The sequence below is a fragment of the Aotus nancymaae genome, unplaced genomic scaffold, assembly GCF_030222135.1.
Source record: "Aotus nancymaae isolate 86718 unplaced genomic scaffold, 86718_ANA_hifiasm-v0.15.2.pri h1tg000057l, whole genome shotgun sequence".
NCBI lineage: Eukaryota > Metazoa > Chordata > Mammalia > Primates > Aotidae > Aotus > Aotus nancymaae.
This window is the reverse complement of record NW_026988471.1, coordinates 70,925,425-70,942,110: the sequence shown is the minus strand read 5'-3', so window position 1 is coordinate 70,942,110 and position 16,686 is coordinate 70,925,425. Positions and strand designations below refer to the sequence as shown.

The 16,686-nt window shown below is 56.5% G+C and overlaps 1 protein-coding gene across 17 annotated transcripts in view; it reads right to left on the bottom strand.

The window, feature by feature from the left end:
- DYSF (dysferlin) overlaps positions 1–16,686 on the bottom strand; it is a 235,298-nt gene that overhangs the window by 113,447 nt on the left and 105,165 nt on the right. For all 17 annotated transcript variants that reach the window (XM_012475624.3, XM_012475622.3, XM_012475629.3 and 14 more), the window contains 8 exons: positions 14,047–14,239; positions 11,802–11,957; positions 7,972–8,103; positions 7,716–7,882; positions 6,182–6,296; positions 5,780–5,885; positions 5,359–5,501; positions 2,615–2,788 (listed from right to left, as the gene is read on the bottom strand). In XM_012475624.3, coding sequence (XP_012331047.2) covers positions 2,615–2,788; positions 5,359–5,501; positions 5,780–5,885; positions 6,182–6,296; positions 7,716–7,882; positions 7,972–8,103; positions 11,802–11,957; positions 14,047–14,239 — 1,186 coding nt within the window. The remainder of the gene's footprint in view (positions 1–2,614; positions 2,789–5,358; positions 5,502–5,779; positions 5,886–6,181; positions 6,297–7,715; positions 7,883–7,971; positions 8,104–11,801; positions 11,958–14,046; positions 14,240–16,686) is intronic.

The window sequence follows — 16,686 nt, the reverse complement described above, 5'->3', positions numbered from 1 at the left end:
TCACAGGAAGTCACATGTGAATGACAATCTGTCACCCTCCCATGGCTGTTGAGTCACACCTGGTTTCACCGATTCCTCAGGACACTTTCTTCCACATGAAGAATACACAGATTGGTCTCTCCGCTTCTGGAAAGTGGCCCCCTCATTCTCCCAGGCGCTGAGCCATGAAAGCTTGGCAGTGGGTCCCCCAGCCTTGTCACCTTCTTCCTCCAGGCCCAGCCAGCCCCAGTGCCCATCCACGTTTGTCCACATGTCTCCAGTCACCTCTTCCCCACTCCTGCCCCCTCAGCCCCCTACCCCAGCCTTCCCGCCCTGGGCCACCTGGCAAGCAGCCACCAGCTCTGTCTCCCTCACACAGCACTTCACCGTGTGTGTCAGCCTTGCCAGGGCCAACCGTGAACTCATCACAGCCTGCCCCACCCTGCCCTGCGGACTGGCAACCGCAGGGCCTCACCGTCCACCTCCAGCCCTTCCCTCCCCAAACTCTGCGGTTCCACCTCCCGCCACCTTGACCCCACGGCCTCACCCCAGGTGGTCACCTCTCCTGGTTCTCTACCCAAGACTCCTCAAGCTTCCTGATGGGAGGCTCCACCTCCCAAGCATCCTCCATGGCTGCTTGACTGATGGTCCCAAAGCCCAGCTCTGACCAGAACACTCCTCTTATCAACAGCTCACACTGGCTGCCTACTGCTCTGGTCACCATCCGGACCATCTGGAGCTCTTTGCCCAACACTGCTTTGGTTTTTGTGTTTTGGTTTTTGTTTTTCTTTTCAGAAGCTCCTCTCCCCAGTCTGGTGGTGCTGTCAATCACAGAGAAGGGGCGTGGCCCACACCTGCCAATCAGAACCCTCCATCCCTCACCCAGGTGCAGGGGCTGGCTAGGTACCACCGGGTAGAGCTGGGCAGTCATGCCCAAGACTTCACTGACATTACTGAGAAAGCAGCACTCTGGGGTCTCAAGCTGCCAGGAAAAAAGAGTGTGGCACCATGGGCTGGGCTACTTTATCTAGCAGGACTTTGCTGGCTGGAGGGATGATGTCGGCCTTTCATCACCAATACCATCTTTGCTACCACACAGTGAGAGCCCGTGTGAGACAAGCCCAAGACAGAGGGGAGAGTCCTGGGACACTGTGAACCTGTTTCCTGCCAGGCCTAAGGGCTGGTTCACCTCTTGGGTTCTTCCCAACACTGTGAGCCCATAAATGCTTTTTCCCCTTAGCCCCTTTGGGTGGAGCTCTGGCTGATGGAAACAGATCCTGATTGCACAGGATGCCTTACTGGCCTTCTCAGACCTGGCCCTGACTCTGAGGCCTGCCAAGATCTTTACACCCCACCCCTCAGCTGGAGCCACAGGACCATCACCAGCCCTTGCCCAGTGCCCAGGCCAGGCCTTTTCTGACTCAAAGTAGAGGGGCTGCAGAACACCAGCCCCACCCCAGAAGGCTCCACGACTGTGGCTGCTCTTACCTGGGCAGCAGTTCCATCCTATCCTCCCCTGCCCTGGCTGGAGGACCAGTCCACAGCCCAGAGAGCCCAGAGCTCCACCACCTCCCTCAGTCTCCACTTGACCTGGCCGAGGGACAAGGGAGGGGCTCTCTCCGAAGTCTGTGGCAGGCTCCTCTGATGTCCTCAGGGCCCCCAGAGAGCTTCCGCTTCTACACTGCCACTGCTGGGCCTTGCCCACCATTGAGGCCTGAGACTGACAGAGCCTCCCCACACCCGCCTATTCACTCTCAAGGCCACTGCTGGCTTCTCCTCCCTCCTGGTGCCCAGCCCGGCAGATCCTGAGCCTCCTTACAGCACTCCTCCAGCTGTCAAAGCCGGGCTGTCCTACAGATAGGTGACCCCAACCACACACACACAGCTGGCTTCACATGGACACCCTCACATCCCATGGCACCCACTCCCTAGGGCTCCAGCTCAAACACCCAGGGAGATGCCAGTCCTGGCTGGATTTCAGAGGGGATGGCTCCTTCTCAGAGCAGCAGAGCAGGGACAGGCTGTGTGCCAGTACCAAGTGTTTGCTCAGACTGTCCCAGAGGCACCTGCTCCTCTCTTGAGGAGCCCATCACCCAGGCCCTGGAGAACCTTGAGCCTACCCCAGTTCCAATGACTATAGAAAGTGCATCCTGGGGCAGGAAGCCATCCTGGGGCTCAGCTTCTAAGGCACACCTCTCCCCCAAAATTGCTGGGGATGCCCATGAGATGGTCTCTGCCTTGGGAGGAGGCACGTGCAACCAAGGACACTCTGGGGCCTCAAGACCTCTCTCACTCCTCCCGTGGGCCTGCCCCACACCTTCATGCCAGCCAGCCAGGCACAGGTCAGCCAGACGGCCAAGGCCATCTCACCCTCTGCTTTCATCTTGACTACTCAGAGTAGTAGCAGCAGGTGTTCCAGTACCAAGGAAGGAAGTTTTTTATTTTAGGAGGACACCCAGACTGGGGCCACCTTCCCCACATGCCACCGCACAGGTACTGAAGCCAGGATGACCAGCCAGTGATCCATCCAAACGTCCTAACCTGGGGTCCCTGCACCTCTTCCACATCAGCCTGAACAGCTCTGGAAAACCAAGACACACCCCACCTGACCCAGGACAAGCGCAGCCCCACATACCAGGGCCCCCTCAAGGGCAAACACAGCTGCAGGCCCCGTCTTCTCCAGTGGCTCCATGCGACGGCGCCAGCGGCGGCGGCGGAAGGCATCCGTCTTGCGGTACTCGAGGTGGAACTTCCAGCCAAAAAGAGAGGCATACTCCCAGCCCTCGCCCTCCGCCTCCGCCTGCTTGTGCTGCACAAGAGAAGGGGCAGACTCAGAGGCTGGTGGGAAGCCTGGGGGAGTCCTCAGCTCAGCTCAACTTTTGCCTTCCTGTCCTCCATGACAGCTCCCCACCAGCTCCCATACCAGCACCCTCCAGGTGGGAAATCCTGGGAGGGCCACCTGGAGGAGAGGGGTTTTCTGCAGTCACAGGAACCCCAGGTCAGAAAATCAGGAGGGGAGGCCAGGCATGGTGGCTCATGCCTGTAATTCCAGCTACCAGGGAGGCTGAGGCAGGAGAATTGCTTGAACCCGGGAGGCGGAGGTTGCAGTGAGCCGAGATCATGCCACTGCACTCAAGCCCAGGTGACAGAACAAGACTCTGTCTAAAAAAAAAAAAAAAAAAAAAATCAGGAGGGGAGAGGAGGCTCTGTGGGCTGCAGGGAGAATAAAAGAGCCAGAAAGGGAAGGTAGGCTAACAAAGTGACGGAAACACTGGGCTTTTGACTTGTTTGAATTCTGGGTGGATTTCATGAATCCAAAGTTTTCTTGTCACTTCATTTTTCTTTTTCACATCCTGTAGTGGGTCTGCAGTTCAGAGGTAAAGGGAAGATCCTACTCCACAGCCACAGCCGATTTCTACCCAGGAGGCTAGACCCAGCTCAGCTGTGGAGGGACCCCCTGTACCTCATCCATGGGGTCCCTTTCCTGGGCCTGGAGGGAGTCCTGGGAGCCCCCTTGCCATTCAGCTACTGGGAGAGAGTGACCTGGCACTGTCGCGAGACACCACCTCAGATCAGGGCCAGGAGCACAGTGACAAGGGCCAGTCCTGGAAGCCAGCTGTGCCCCTTTCCAGGAAGGATGCTGGCTTGGGGGTGGCAGGCAAGGCACATGAGACTGGGCAGGCTTTGCCTCTGTCTCCTGGGTGACTCTTCAGGGAGAAAGTTGAATCTGTCTGGTTTATAGCACCAGGAACAGCTGGTCATCCACAAGCCTTGCCCCTCCCCGCACCCAGTAACAGCCCTCTCTAGTTTCTCTGCCCCCAAGGAGAAAGGAAAGAACCTGGATCATGCCACATGCTACTCCTGGACTAAGGGAGGTCTGGTTCTTGAGCCAAAATTCAAATGTGTGTTTAGGAAGGAAGATCATAGACCAAGAAGGTCCAGGGAGGCAGGCACTGAGACTGTGCAGCGTGCGGGCCCCTGTGTGACGCCGCAGCAAGTGCATGTGCTCGCGTGGGCCCACCCATGTGCACAATGGGCCTGACAGTGTCCTGTGGCATCTGTGCTCAACTGTGGCCATATGTGCTCGCACTGCATGAATGCCAGTGGGGCCCACCCCAGCCCCTTCACCAGCCAGTGCACTCGCATGGTGCACCCACCCCCAGCTGCCATCAGCATCGATGGCTCCCAGCTCCCAGTGGCCACCTGCTCCAGGGAACTCCCATGGCTGAAGGGAACCACCTCACTGAAGAGATAGGTATGTGCCCCAGCTCACCGCAGGAAGCCCCAAGCCTGGACAGACAGCTGAGAGGATACAAAGCCCAGTCCCACCTCCAGGTGAGGATTCTGTGGTGTTCTGAGCTATGCGCCTCCCCAGGCCACAGCTCAGGCCCCAGCTGACTTGCCTGAAATTATATCCTTGCTCCTCACACCCCCGAGGGCACTGCCCTAATAATGTGCAGCCAAATCTACATCTGAGCCTCTGCCTCCAGGAAACCCAGCCTAAGACACAGGCTGTGGGTGACTTTCCATCTTCCAGGTCAGTGTGTGAACTCTGCATGTGACCCCCTCACATAATCATGGGCATCTGAGTGTGTCTATGAGCATCTGCAGGTGTGTGGGTGTGATTTGTGTGTGCTGGGTGTGATTTGTGTGTGTGCTGGGTGTGATCTGCAGGTGTGTTAGGTGTGATTTGTGTGTGTGCTGGGTGTGATTTGTGTGTGTGCTGGGTGTGATCTGGGTGTGCTAGGTGTGATCCATGGGTATGCTGGGTGTGATCTGTGTGTGTGTTGGATGTGATCCATAGGTGTGCTGGGTGTGATCTGTGTGTGCTGGGTGTTATCTGGGTGTGCTAGGTGTGATTTGAGTGTGTGCTGGATGTGATCCATGGGTGTGCTGGGTGTGATCCGTGGGTGTGCTGGGTGCGATCTGTGTGTGTGCTGGATGTGATCCGTGGGTGTGCTGAGTGTGATTTGTGTGTGCGCTGGGTGTGATCTGGGTGTGCTGTGATTTGTGTGTATGCTGGTTGTGATCTGGGTGTGCTGGATGTGATCCATGGGTGTGCTGGGTGCGATCTGTGTGTGTGCTGGGTGTGATCCGTGGGTGTGCTGGGTGTGATCTGTGTGTGCTGGGTGTGATCCGTGGGTGTGCTGGGTGTGATGTGTGGGTTGCTGTCATGTGTGTGCTGGGTGTGATCTCTGTGTACTGGGTGTGATCTGTGTGTGTGCTGATTGTGATCTTTGAGCACCTCCAGTGAATCCCAGGCATCTGTACATGCCGTGTGCACACATGCATGTGTCTGTGTGCATGCAGGTCTGCACCTGTGCCTGCTGGCCACCTGTGACCAGGGGCCTCACTCCCACCCACCACCTGCTGGCTCACCCTCTTCAGTGCTTCCATCTGGCTGAGATCCCTCCTGCGAAGGCGCACCCAGCGCCGCCTTCGGTGTGTGTAGTACATCTTCTCAGCAGGGACCCAGTGCTTCGGCTTCCGGTCTGGAGGGATGGTGATGCTATACTCCCAGCCTAGGGGAAAGGGAATCCGTCACTCATTGCTTAGCAATTCCCCATCTCTCCTGGGACCATCTCTGAATTTGGGGCATGGTCACAGACTCTTGAGTGGCCTCTGACTCTTGGTACTAATTTGCCTAATTTGTAGCTTGGAGTTGGGGTGCCTTCAGGGAGTGTCCCTGGATGAAAGGATGAAATAGCCCAGTGAAGGGCCCTGGCATTCAGCTGTCCCCACCAGCATGGCTTGAGAGCTCGCCAGGGATGGGGCTCGCCTGGCTCCATGTGCTGCCCACCTTGCTCATCGACAGCCCGGTTGAGGTCTGTGGACCATTCCTCATCTTCCCACTTCCAGCCCAGTGGGCATTCAATGTCATCCTTGGGAAGCACTTTCTCCCCATTCTAAGGACAAAACCAGACAGGCAGGCAGAGAGGAGACAGGCAGACGTGAGCAGGCAGGCAGAAAAGATGCAACTTGATGACATACATTCCTCAAAGTCCCAGATAGAAGGGCAGAGCCCAGAATCAGTGTCCTGCCCCCACTGCACCCCACAGTCCCTCTGGAAACCGAAGCATGAAGGCTCTGGAGGTAGGAGGTAGCAAGGAGGAATATGCCCCAGCCTTCCCTGAGCCGCAGGTGCCTCTGGAGACCAAACATCTAGACCCCACCTGGCCCTGGTCCTGAGCACCCGCTTTACCACGTCAGTGTAGTTGTCACTCATGTAGATCCACTGGCCTCCAGGAAGCCGGGTCTGGTTCTCAAACACCTCCTCCACGAAGCTCAGGTGACCGGCATCTGTGTCATGGAGCAGTCTGCAGGAGAAGGCCAGTCAGAGTCTCTGCTGGAGAGGCCCCCCTCCATCCACCACCTCCAGAAGAGCACCCCTGATGTGTCAGCCTCACCCCAACCAACAGTGAGAGACTTGGGGGTAGGTGGGGAGGGGAGGGTGCCAGAGACCAGGGCAGAGAGTGAAAAAAAGACCTAGGGACACTCCGAGATCATCAAGGACAAAAGAGCACATCACCCAAGGTAAGCAGAAAAGGAGGCCAACTGAAGACACCAAAAGGCGGATGGGCAGTCGAGGCTCAATAGACAGTTGTAAAAATATAAAGTGTTGGCCGGGTGTGGTGGCTCACACCTGTAATCCCAGCACTTTGGGAGACCGAGGAAGGCAGATCAAGAGGTCAGGAGTTCAATACCAGCCTGGCCAACATGGTGAAACCCCATCTCTACTAAAAATACAAAATTTCGCTGGGTGTGGTGATACTAGCCTAGAATTCTAGCTACTCAGGAGGCCAAGGCAGAAGACTCGCTTGAACCCAGGAGGCAGAGGTTGAGGTGAGCCAAGATCACACCACTGCACTCCAGCCTGGGCAACAGAGCAAGACTCTGCACCCTCAAAAAATATATATATAAAGTGTTTTCAAGCTGTACTGGTAAGACTTGAGTGCTTGCCTGTACAATGAGTTATACTTAAACACCACAGTGCTAAATGCCAAACAGGAAAAGGAGAGGGGAGAGAGGCGAAGACATCAATACACATGGAGAAGGACCACGTGGATCTGAGAGGGAAAGGACCACTCAGGAGAATGTGTGAGCAGCCCAGACACGAGCAGGGTTCATGTGCAGAGGAGGTGATGGGCTTGTTCTGGGTGTCTTGGAGGATGGGGCCACACCCAGTGGACGCCACACAGAATGGAGGTTTAAGAATAAAGGCCTAGGTAGGCGTGGTAACTCAAGCCTGTAATCCCAACACTTTGAGAGGTTTAGGAGGGAGGATCACTTGAGCCCAGGAGTTCAAGACCAGCCTGGGCAATATAGGGAGACCCTGTCTCTACAAAAAATTTAAAAATTAGCCAGGCATGATGGCGTGTGCCTGTCGTCCCAGCTACTCAGAAGGCAGGAGCAGGAGGATCACCTGAGGCCAGGAGGTTGAGGCTGCAATAAGCTGTGATCATGCCACTGCACTCTAGCCTGGGTGACAGTCAGACTCTGTCTCAAAAAAATTTTTTTAGTGAAAAGAATAAAGGACTGCCTGACTGTCCAAGCCCTCCGGAAGGATGGCTGCCTGGCAAGCCTCAGTCCTGGGAGAGCTCAGTGGCAGTTCCTATGACCCATGCAGCAGCAAGCAGAGGGATCAGCAGAGCCATAGCCTGCCTCCAATAGGAGGGTGCAGTCCCTGCTGGGCAGCCTGGCCTGCCCCTCCCCAACCCTCCCTGCCTATGACTCACGTCTTCTCCGGACACACAAACCAATCTCCAGCCCAGGTCCAGCCAGCCGAGGGGCGGAAGCTGTCCTGGGGTAGCTTGATCTTGCCCGTGACGTCAGAAAACTTGGGGTAGGTGAGGCCCGTTGTGCCCCAGTTGCCGACCAGGGCCAACTTGGTCTGGTTCTCATACTGGAGGGTCAGGAAGAATGAGACGTGAGCAGGGGGCCAAGGCAGCTCCAGGGAGTAGGAGGCAGAGGTGGGGGCAGGCAGGCACTCACAGTTTCAGCAAAGACAGACAGCTTCCCCTCAGCAAACTGGTTGAACTCCTTCTCATTCACAGAGAGCCCAAACCACAGCTTGACCCGTATCTGCACTGGCATCCGGGCCCCAGGCACCTTCTCCATCGGATACTGGGTACCAGAGAAAGACAGAAACCCACAGTCCCCTTCAGGATCTGAATGTCCCCAAGAGAGGTTAGGGAGGCAGAGTCCTCCAGGCCTGGGTAGACCAGCCTGACACCCCCACTGGGAGTGTCCCCTGTGGGAGCCTTACAGAATTGCATGGAAGGGGACTGTACCATTAAGATATGCTCACCTCACCTCACCACCCACCCCCGCCAAGTTTCCTTCCCATCAAAGGCAAAGCCTACATCATTCCCTCCTAGGAGCACTCTGCTCTGCAGAGAGGGGCCATGTGTAGCCGAGGACCTCTCCTCTCTCCTTCTCCCACCACATCCTCACTTCCATTCTTCTGGAACAGCGCTTGCCAATGGAACTTTCTGCTATGATGAAAATGGTTTATATCTTTGCCATCCAATATGGTAGTCACTAGCCCCATGCAGCTACTGAGCACTTGAAATGTGGCCAGTATGACTGGGGAGATAAATTTTTCATTGCATTAACTTTTAATTAATGTAAATTTAAATAGACAGCTGTGGCTACCATATTGGACAGCACAGTTCTAAAACTTGTCTCTAAAGGAGGTATGATGATACAGATCTGGAAGAAGAAGAAATTAAAGCCTCCCCCTTCATGTGTAGTACTCTGTTTTTTTTTTGGTTAGTGTAACATCTAATATCCCTACCCTTTCAAGTGATTATCAGCATGTCAACCACTATTCACTGGTCTTCAACTGCTTTTTATCCTGAAACTTTCAGAAGCTCTGCCAAATGGAATAACCACAGCGACCCAACATGGAGCGAAAATTATTCTCCACGATTACTTCACCATTTGATTGAAACCAAAGGTCAGACACGGCCTGAGAAGCAGAAGCTCCTGCTCTTCAAATTCACATTGTCCCCTAGAGGAGGCAACACATTCAATACCCAGGCCCAGCTTCATCAGCTCAGAGCAGTATGTCCTTCGGGGCGGGAGCCGAGTGAGAAAAGTTTGGATGGGTTCAGAAGAGGAAAGGGAGGCTGAGGTAAGGAGTCCCGAGCTGGTCAGGGAGGCTGGGATCCCTGGAAGGAGAGCCCACAGCAGGTAGGAGGCTCAGGAAGGGGCAGAGCACATGCCAAGGCAGAGGCCACCTCACCCTTCCCTCCCACAACGCAGCCCCCCTTCTTTTGGTTCATCTTCAGCGAGCCTGGAGGAGCCCCTGAGTCCACGTGTCCAGCCCCGGGAAACCTCTCCGCGGCTGTTCGCTCCGGCGTCCTCTCCCCCGGGTGGTTAACTGCCTTTCCCCTCCAAACCACTAGCCCCAGGGAGATGGGAGGAATGCCTGACCCCCTCTTCCCCCATCCACCCCCGGCTCTCTCCCCTGTCCTCCCCCAGACAGGGCCAGCCTGCCGGACCCAAAATAGCAACAGCAAATAAAGAAATGTCTAGTTTGGGGCTCCTCTCTCTCTGCTGGTGCTCATTTTTTCCAACTTTGGTTTAAGTTAAGAAACACCAATGTTTTCTTGGTCTCTGCTCACTGCCAACATTTTTGTAGAGCTTGCTCAGGAGCTACTGGCGGGGCTCATAAACTCAGTGGGGAAGACTTCGAGAAACAATTCTATATCTTTTTTTTTTTTTTTGCTTGAAATCAGGGAAAATTTTTCAGTTTGCATTTCCCTGAGGCTACATGGCCAAGAGGTCAGAACCTGGAGCTCATCCCCTCCCAGCGAGTCCACCAAACACACTTTGGCAGAACCCCCACCTCACCCCCACCCCCACCCCTCTCACAGACAGCCTTCCCCAGTCAGCCTCACTCAGATGGGGCCACTCCTTGACTTCCTTTCCCTTCCGCCCTACCAGGCAAAGAACTGGCTTAGGAGGTAGATTCTCGGAGGTTAGGCTCTGACAAGCACAGGAGGTTAGGATCTAACGGGGAACGTGCCCCAGGTGGCACATGAGGAGGTGATGCCCAACACACATACACACACGCACACACACACACACACACACACACACACCCTGTGTACCATCCCTGGCCATGAGTTGGCCTCCAGCCATGACATGCATAAAGCAGGGGAGCTCCCCAAAAGGAAAAGGGGAGAGGTTGGGAGAGAAACTGACATCCATTGATCACTTAGTTCCAGCAAGACCCATCACCTGCGCTACCTAACTCAACCCTCAAAACCTGTAAAGTGGGCAGCCCCACCCACCCTCATTTTACAGATGAGAAGACAGCAGGCAATTCAGAGAGACTAAGCAACCTGCCTGAGGCCACACTGAGCTCCAACCAGCCCTGGCATCCTCTGTGCTACTGAAACCAGTCCTCTCCACACCTCCCAGGGGATGATGGGCCACTATATGAATGGGTCGCATCACTCAGAGGGCTCTGCTCCAGGGTTCGAGGCTAAACTAAGTCAACGACAACTTCCTGGGAGGGGAGGAGGGAGGAGAGATGTGGGGAAGGGGAAGGGCAAGCGCAGAGGGGCTTTGGGGAGGTGGACTAGGCTGGATGAAGACCAGGTGGCTTAGGGCACGGGGGCCCTGAATACTATCTGGGGCAAGTGAAAAGAGGTAAGGAGGGCCCAGCACTTTGGGAGGGCAAGGCAGGTGGATCACCTGAGGTCAGGAGTTCAAGACTAGCCTGGTCAACATGGTGAAACCCCCGTCTCTACTAAAAATACACACACAAAAAAAAAAACATTAGCCGGGCAGGGTGGCAAATGCCTGTAATCCCAGATACTCGCGAGGCTGAGGCAGAAGAGTCACTTGAACTAGGTAGTCAGAGGTTGCGGTGAGCCAAGACCGCGCCACTACACTCCAGCCTGGGCAACAGAGCAAGACTCCATCTCAAAAAATAATAATAATAAGAGGTAAGGAGTAGGCCTGCTTCTCAGGGCCACTCTTCCCCAAGCAGGGGCAGCCTTGCTGACAGCCCTTGAAGGAGGACCCTCCCTTGGGCCGGGGCAGCCATCGTGCAGGGAGGGATCTCCTGCACTGTGTCCTGCACGCCAGGCTACTCCATGGCCAGAGCAGCCTTGGCTCTATGTCTGCACATGAGTCTAGAGAGGCACACAGACGGGCTCTCCCCAAGCACCTGCTCACCTCCCTGTCACCCACCCCCAATGCTGGTGACCTCCCTGGAAAGGAGGAAGAGGGAGCAGGGATGGTGTTGGAAGAGGAGAAAGGGCAGGAGAGGTGGGGGCTGGTGAGACTAGGGGACAGAATTACATGCTCCCAGCTCCCCAGTGGGTCCAGGTTATGGTGCGCCTGTCCCAAGCCCCAGATACCAGCCTTCCCAGCAGGGAGGACCTGAGCCTCAGGCTCCAGCTCCAGTCCAGGGCACTAGTATGAAAGCCAGGTCATGCAAGGCCTGTAGTACCTGGGAGCTGGGGACTGAGGCCTTCCTATAATGGACCTGCCTGGAAGGACAAACACAGCCCCAGGGATCAGCCCTCCCAGATGGCCCCGGGCCACAGACTCCACCTCATTCACTCCCAGCACCACTGATTCCCACTCCAACCCACTCACTTTCTAGACTAGGTGCAGGGGCCTGGGGACTTTGCGAGGGACCGAGGAAGAGGAAAGTTGTTTGACCCAGAGACCTCCTCTGCTTCCCAGACCATACCTCGAGAACTGAGACAGGCAGAGAACAGGAGGGAAACAGAAGAGGTGGGAGAAAGGCCTAGTGTTGGGAAAAAGATGATCATGACTTGGGAAGAAAGCAAACTCACTTTCAGAAAGATGGTCTGCAGCTTCCCACAATTCTTGCCACAGTAGCTGGCACCCCGCTGGGAGAAGAGAACTTGGTGGGCAGGCACCCGCTGGTACGCCACACGCTTGTCTCCCTGCAGCATCCAGATGATGATGTCCGGCAGGCTGTTCTGGGGCTGAAGAGAGGGCAGAGGTCAGGTGGGGAGGGTGACACCCCAGGCCCATGCCCCACAGCCACGCTGAGAGCTGACCTCTGACTCAGAGGCCACAGAGGCCTCTCCTCCCCAGTTTCCATCCCACATGCTGCCCACCCTGGCCTTCCCCCAGACCTCCCAGGGCTGGCTGGTGTGTGGCTTGAGAAGTGGTGAGCCCTCAGAGGACAGAGCTGCCCCCAGCTCCCATGAGAAGCCTGCCAAGATTACTGAGCTGAGTACATCCTTCTGGGAAGAGATGCTCCTGCCAGGACCTCAGAGCTTACATTCTTAGGTCCTCACTACCAGGTAGACATTCCCAGGGGTCAAATATCAGAGAACTAGATTTGACCTGGGAGCCTGGGATGTCACCACCTTCCTCAGCCCCGAGAACAGGAGCAGATCCACAGAAGGTATGCCCTTCCCAGATGACACATCCTCCACCCCTAACAGCTGGGACTCCTGTGGCCTGAAGACACTGGACTTGGAAAATGGTGACTAGTCCAGAACCAAACTGCAAGGTCCCTAAGCCCCTCGGGGCCTCCAGCATGATTGACAACTGCCCCCAGCTGCACACTCTGGAGAGCAGGCTGACTGGGTAAGGGCTTGGCTTCCAGGGATGGTGAGCAAAGTGTGCCACCCAGGGCTTCTGCTGAGAAGATGCTCCTGCAGCGCTGGCAAAGCGTGCCCATGCATCACTTCGTTGAACCCCGACAGCGACCCCAGGAGGCAGGACAGGCAGCCCCAGTGGACAGGTGAGGAAATTCAGGCTTCGAGAGCTTAGGAGACAGCACAGGTTTTCTGACTCCAAATGTGTGTTCCTAACCACTACACCAGGGGTTCTCAAAGTGTGGCACGCATAGCAGCAACAGCAGCTTCTGGAAACTTGTTAGAAATGCATATTTTCAGGCTCCACCCCAGTTCCGGGGCTGGGCAGAAACTCGAGGGGTGGGCCCTAATCTGTTTTTCACAAGCCCCCCCAGGGGATTCTGAGGCACATGCAAGTTTGAGAAGGGCTCCTCCACAGGCCCTCACAGTGACAGGACTGTTTCACCTTGACCCCTTAATCCTGGCCATATCACAATTGGTGCTTAGCGTTCAGGGATCAGTCTGGGCCGAGATTACAAAGGACAGCCTGTGACCACCCTGAGTGGTTGGTCTGCTGCCACTGTGAGTGGTTGGTCCACAACTGAGTGACAGTGTCCACCAGGGAACTGGCCTGTGCCTATAGGCCCTGCTGACTCCAGGGACCCACATCCCTTCCTGAGCAGCCTCCCTCTCCCCTTCCACAGCTTCCTCTAGTGTTCCCTCTCCAGGCCCTGCTTCTCATACTCCTGGGGAGAGCCCCTACCTCCTCCTTGAGAGTCCCACATGGCTCTGGTCAGAGTAGGTAGCAGCTGTATCTGCCCACCATTTGTGAGCAAACCCTCTCATTCCCAACAAATCCCTGACCTGCCTGTTTGCCAGGGAACAGAGTGGATGCATCTGGCCTCACAGACCTCAGGGGGAGGGTCTGCAGGTGGGGAAAGAGTTCCCCAAAGACAAAAGAGTTCCCCAAAGACAAACCAGAGCTGATTCTCTCTGTATCTACAGCAAAGCTCAGAGTTACAGAAAATGTAGCCTCCTTGGGCCTGGAGCTCAGAGGCACCCAGGAGAACAGGGCCCAGACAGGGCAGGTTGTTGGCCAGGTGCAGACAGGCACTGGCTGGCAGGAGGGAGTTGGGAACCTGGGGAAGCAGGCCCTGGCACTGAACCTAGAACCTAAAACCAGGCGCCTTGGATTCTGGTCCCAGCTGTCTCTGACATACTTTGGCAAGCAGAGGGCATTTAACTACCTACTGTGTGCCAGGCTCTGGGCCAGGCCCCATAACACCCAGTATCCCATTGCACCCTCTCTCTCTTCCTTCTGCAAATTGGTCCATTAAAGTTCAGAGAAGTTAAGTCACCTGCTCAAGGTCACCCAGCAATGGAACCAGGGTGGGTAATAATCCAGATATTCCCCTTGTCCCTGTCAGTTCTGAGGTTCCAGGCATCAGGAGAACAGAAGAAGAAAGGCACTGGCAGACTTAATTACCTCCTCTGCGAGGGCACGGAGATGCAGGAGCCAGTCCTCCGCCTGCTCCAGAGCCCCAGGGAGCTCATTGTGGCCAAGCTTCAGGGCCAGGGCAGCCTCAGCAATTTGGCTCAGGTGACGGGTGCGCAGCCGATACAGGTACTGGTCCAGATGGGTGGCAGAGGGTGTCTCATGGACATCACCCAGAGGCTGGCTGTGAGGGGCAGACAGATGGAATGTGCCTGATGAGCCCAGGGCTCCCCTAGGTCCAGCCCTGGGTTCTCACAGCAGGCCCCCCCGCCCCGCCCCACTGCCTGCCTGTTGGGTGCCTTCTCCAGCCCGATCCACACGCACAGCCATCTATCTCCGTGTGACGTGCTCCATCCTCACCTCCTCCAGGAAGCCTTCCCCACCCACATCAGCCTACGTGCCTCCTGATCTGCAGCCCCCAGCCCTTGATTCCAGGGCTGCCAGTCTGGCATCTGTCTTCAACTCTAGTCCAGTGAGTTCTTTTGCATGTGTGTTCCCCTCTGCCCCACTGACTACAAGCTCTTGGAGGACCCAGAGGGTCCCTCTCCTGCCCGCTGGATCCTCCTAGAGCAGGGGTTCGAGCGCTGAGTGCCCTGCACTGAAACAAACCCATCCTGTGCTGTGAAGAATGGGTCCACATTCTTCAAGAAGGAAATTTATGAACCCCTGAAGAGTCACTGCAGGCACTGCGGGGAGGCCAACAGCTCAGATGGGGAGTATATGCAATGCCAGAAACACAGCCCTGAGCCCTGAGAGGTAGGAGGTCAGGTTTAAGCTCAATGTTGTCTAGAGGCAAAGAAGTCTGACCTCCCCCGACCCACAGAAGCTCCCTACAAGTCCTTCATATGGCTCCTCCTCGCCGGGGGGTTGGTACCCACACAAGGGCCAGGCAGAAATGGAGCGGGGGTGGCGGGGGACGTCTGTGCGCTCCTTAACCAAGCGGGACCTCGCTCAAATTTTCCCCAATTGAGGGTATGGGGGGCTGCCCTGCCCCCACCCCACCCCCTTGATCCCAAACAGGACATTAGTCAAGCCCGCTGCACCAGGTCTGCTCCCACCACTTGCAGCCCCCCCCCACCTCCCCTCCCCGCAGCGTCTGACTCCCGGCTCCCGGCTGATTTATTTTTCTGCCAATTTCCCCGAGCTATGCAGAACCAATTACCGCCGGAGCGCAGCGGCACCGCCGCCGCCAGATACACCACTCTGGCAGGCCCTCGACGCACTACATTTTTCCTGTTATTTTTTTTAATTGAATTTTTAGGGTGGGGGGAGCAGTACGCAACTCCATCTCGGGAAACTTAAGCCCCGGGGCCTGTCTCAGGTCACGTACTGCACACCCCGTAGTAATATAATATTTACTGCCCCGAGGGTGCCGCGGATGGGCTGCCCCAGGCCGGGAGCCCGGCAGCCACTCCTCGGTGGTGGAGGGGCATGCTCCGTGGGTAGAGGTGGGGGGGCCTGGGCCGGAGCCCTCGGCTGGGGCCTGCCTGGGAACCAGGCTTGAGTGGGCCTGAGGGCGGGGGCAGGCGGGTCTGGAGAGGGATAGGGAGAGCCAAGCCAACCAGGGTGATTTATGCGCCCAGCCTGGGTCGGGAGCTGGGAGGGGCTGCAGTACAGACCACCAAAGGGAGATTTTCATGGAGGCCACAGCCCAGCCAAGACTCCCCAAGAAACATTTAGGACCTGTGAGTGCCACTAACAAGCTGTCTCCGTGCTGTCTCGGCTCTTTCCCTCCTCAGGAAAGCCCAAGGCAGGGGGTACGGAAAGAAGGGGAGACCGGGAAGAGGAGGCTGACGGCGCTCCACCCAGCCTAAACAAGGCCAGGGGCCCCGCCAACGCCGGTTAACTTGGACATTACAGGTAGGCCCTGCGCAGGGCTCAGCAGGCTGACAGCAGAGTGGGCCGTGCTGCGCCCAGGGTCCCTGCCTGCCTCTGCGGGACCGAGTGGGTACTGTACCCGGAGCAGTGTCCAGACTGAAAGATGAACTGGCTTTGAGAAATTCAACTCACGACAGCTCTCCCCGGGCCTGTGCTGGATGCTGCGTCCGGAGATGAGACCTGGCCCTGCTCTCAGGGAGTCCCCAGAACTCAGAGGCAAACAGATCCCCGCCGGAGCAGCCTCAGAGTCAGGAGTCCTTCCTGGAGGAAGTGGCCTTGAAATGCACCTGGCAGGGCCAGCAGGAGTTAGTAAGGCCCAAAAGGGCGGGAAAGGTGTCCTGGCTGATGGAGCAGCATGTGCACAAGTCCAAAGACACAGAGGCAAGGGGGAGCCTATGGGGGTTGGGGGTGCTGAGGGCAGGACAAATTAGCAGAGAGCTTCAGAAGTACTGGGGCTCGGTGAGCCGGGTGGTGGGGACAGAAAGGGCTGTCCACCAGGTTGAGAGCAGGGGCTTTTCCTGAATGCAGCGGCAGCCACTGCAGGACTGACATGGAGGCCACGACACAGCTTGAAGATGATGGGAATACTAAAGGAGAGGTGGGAGAGGAAGGAAGGAGAAAGGACATGGGTGAGGAAGAGCCACCAGGGCTGGGGCAGAGAAAAGAGGGGGAGGGGCAGTCAGAGCTGGCTCAGGTGTCCAGCATGGGTTCTGGGGACCCAGGAAAAACACAATTCGGGGAGGTGATGAAACC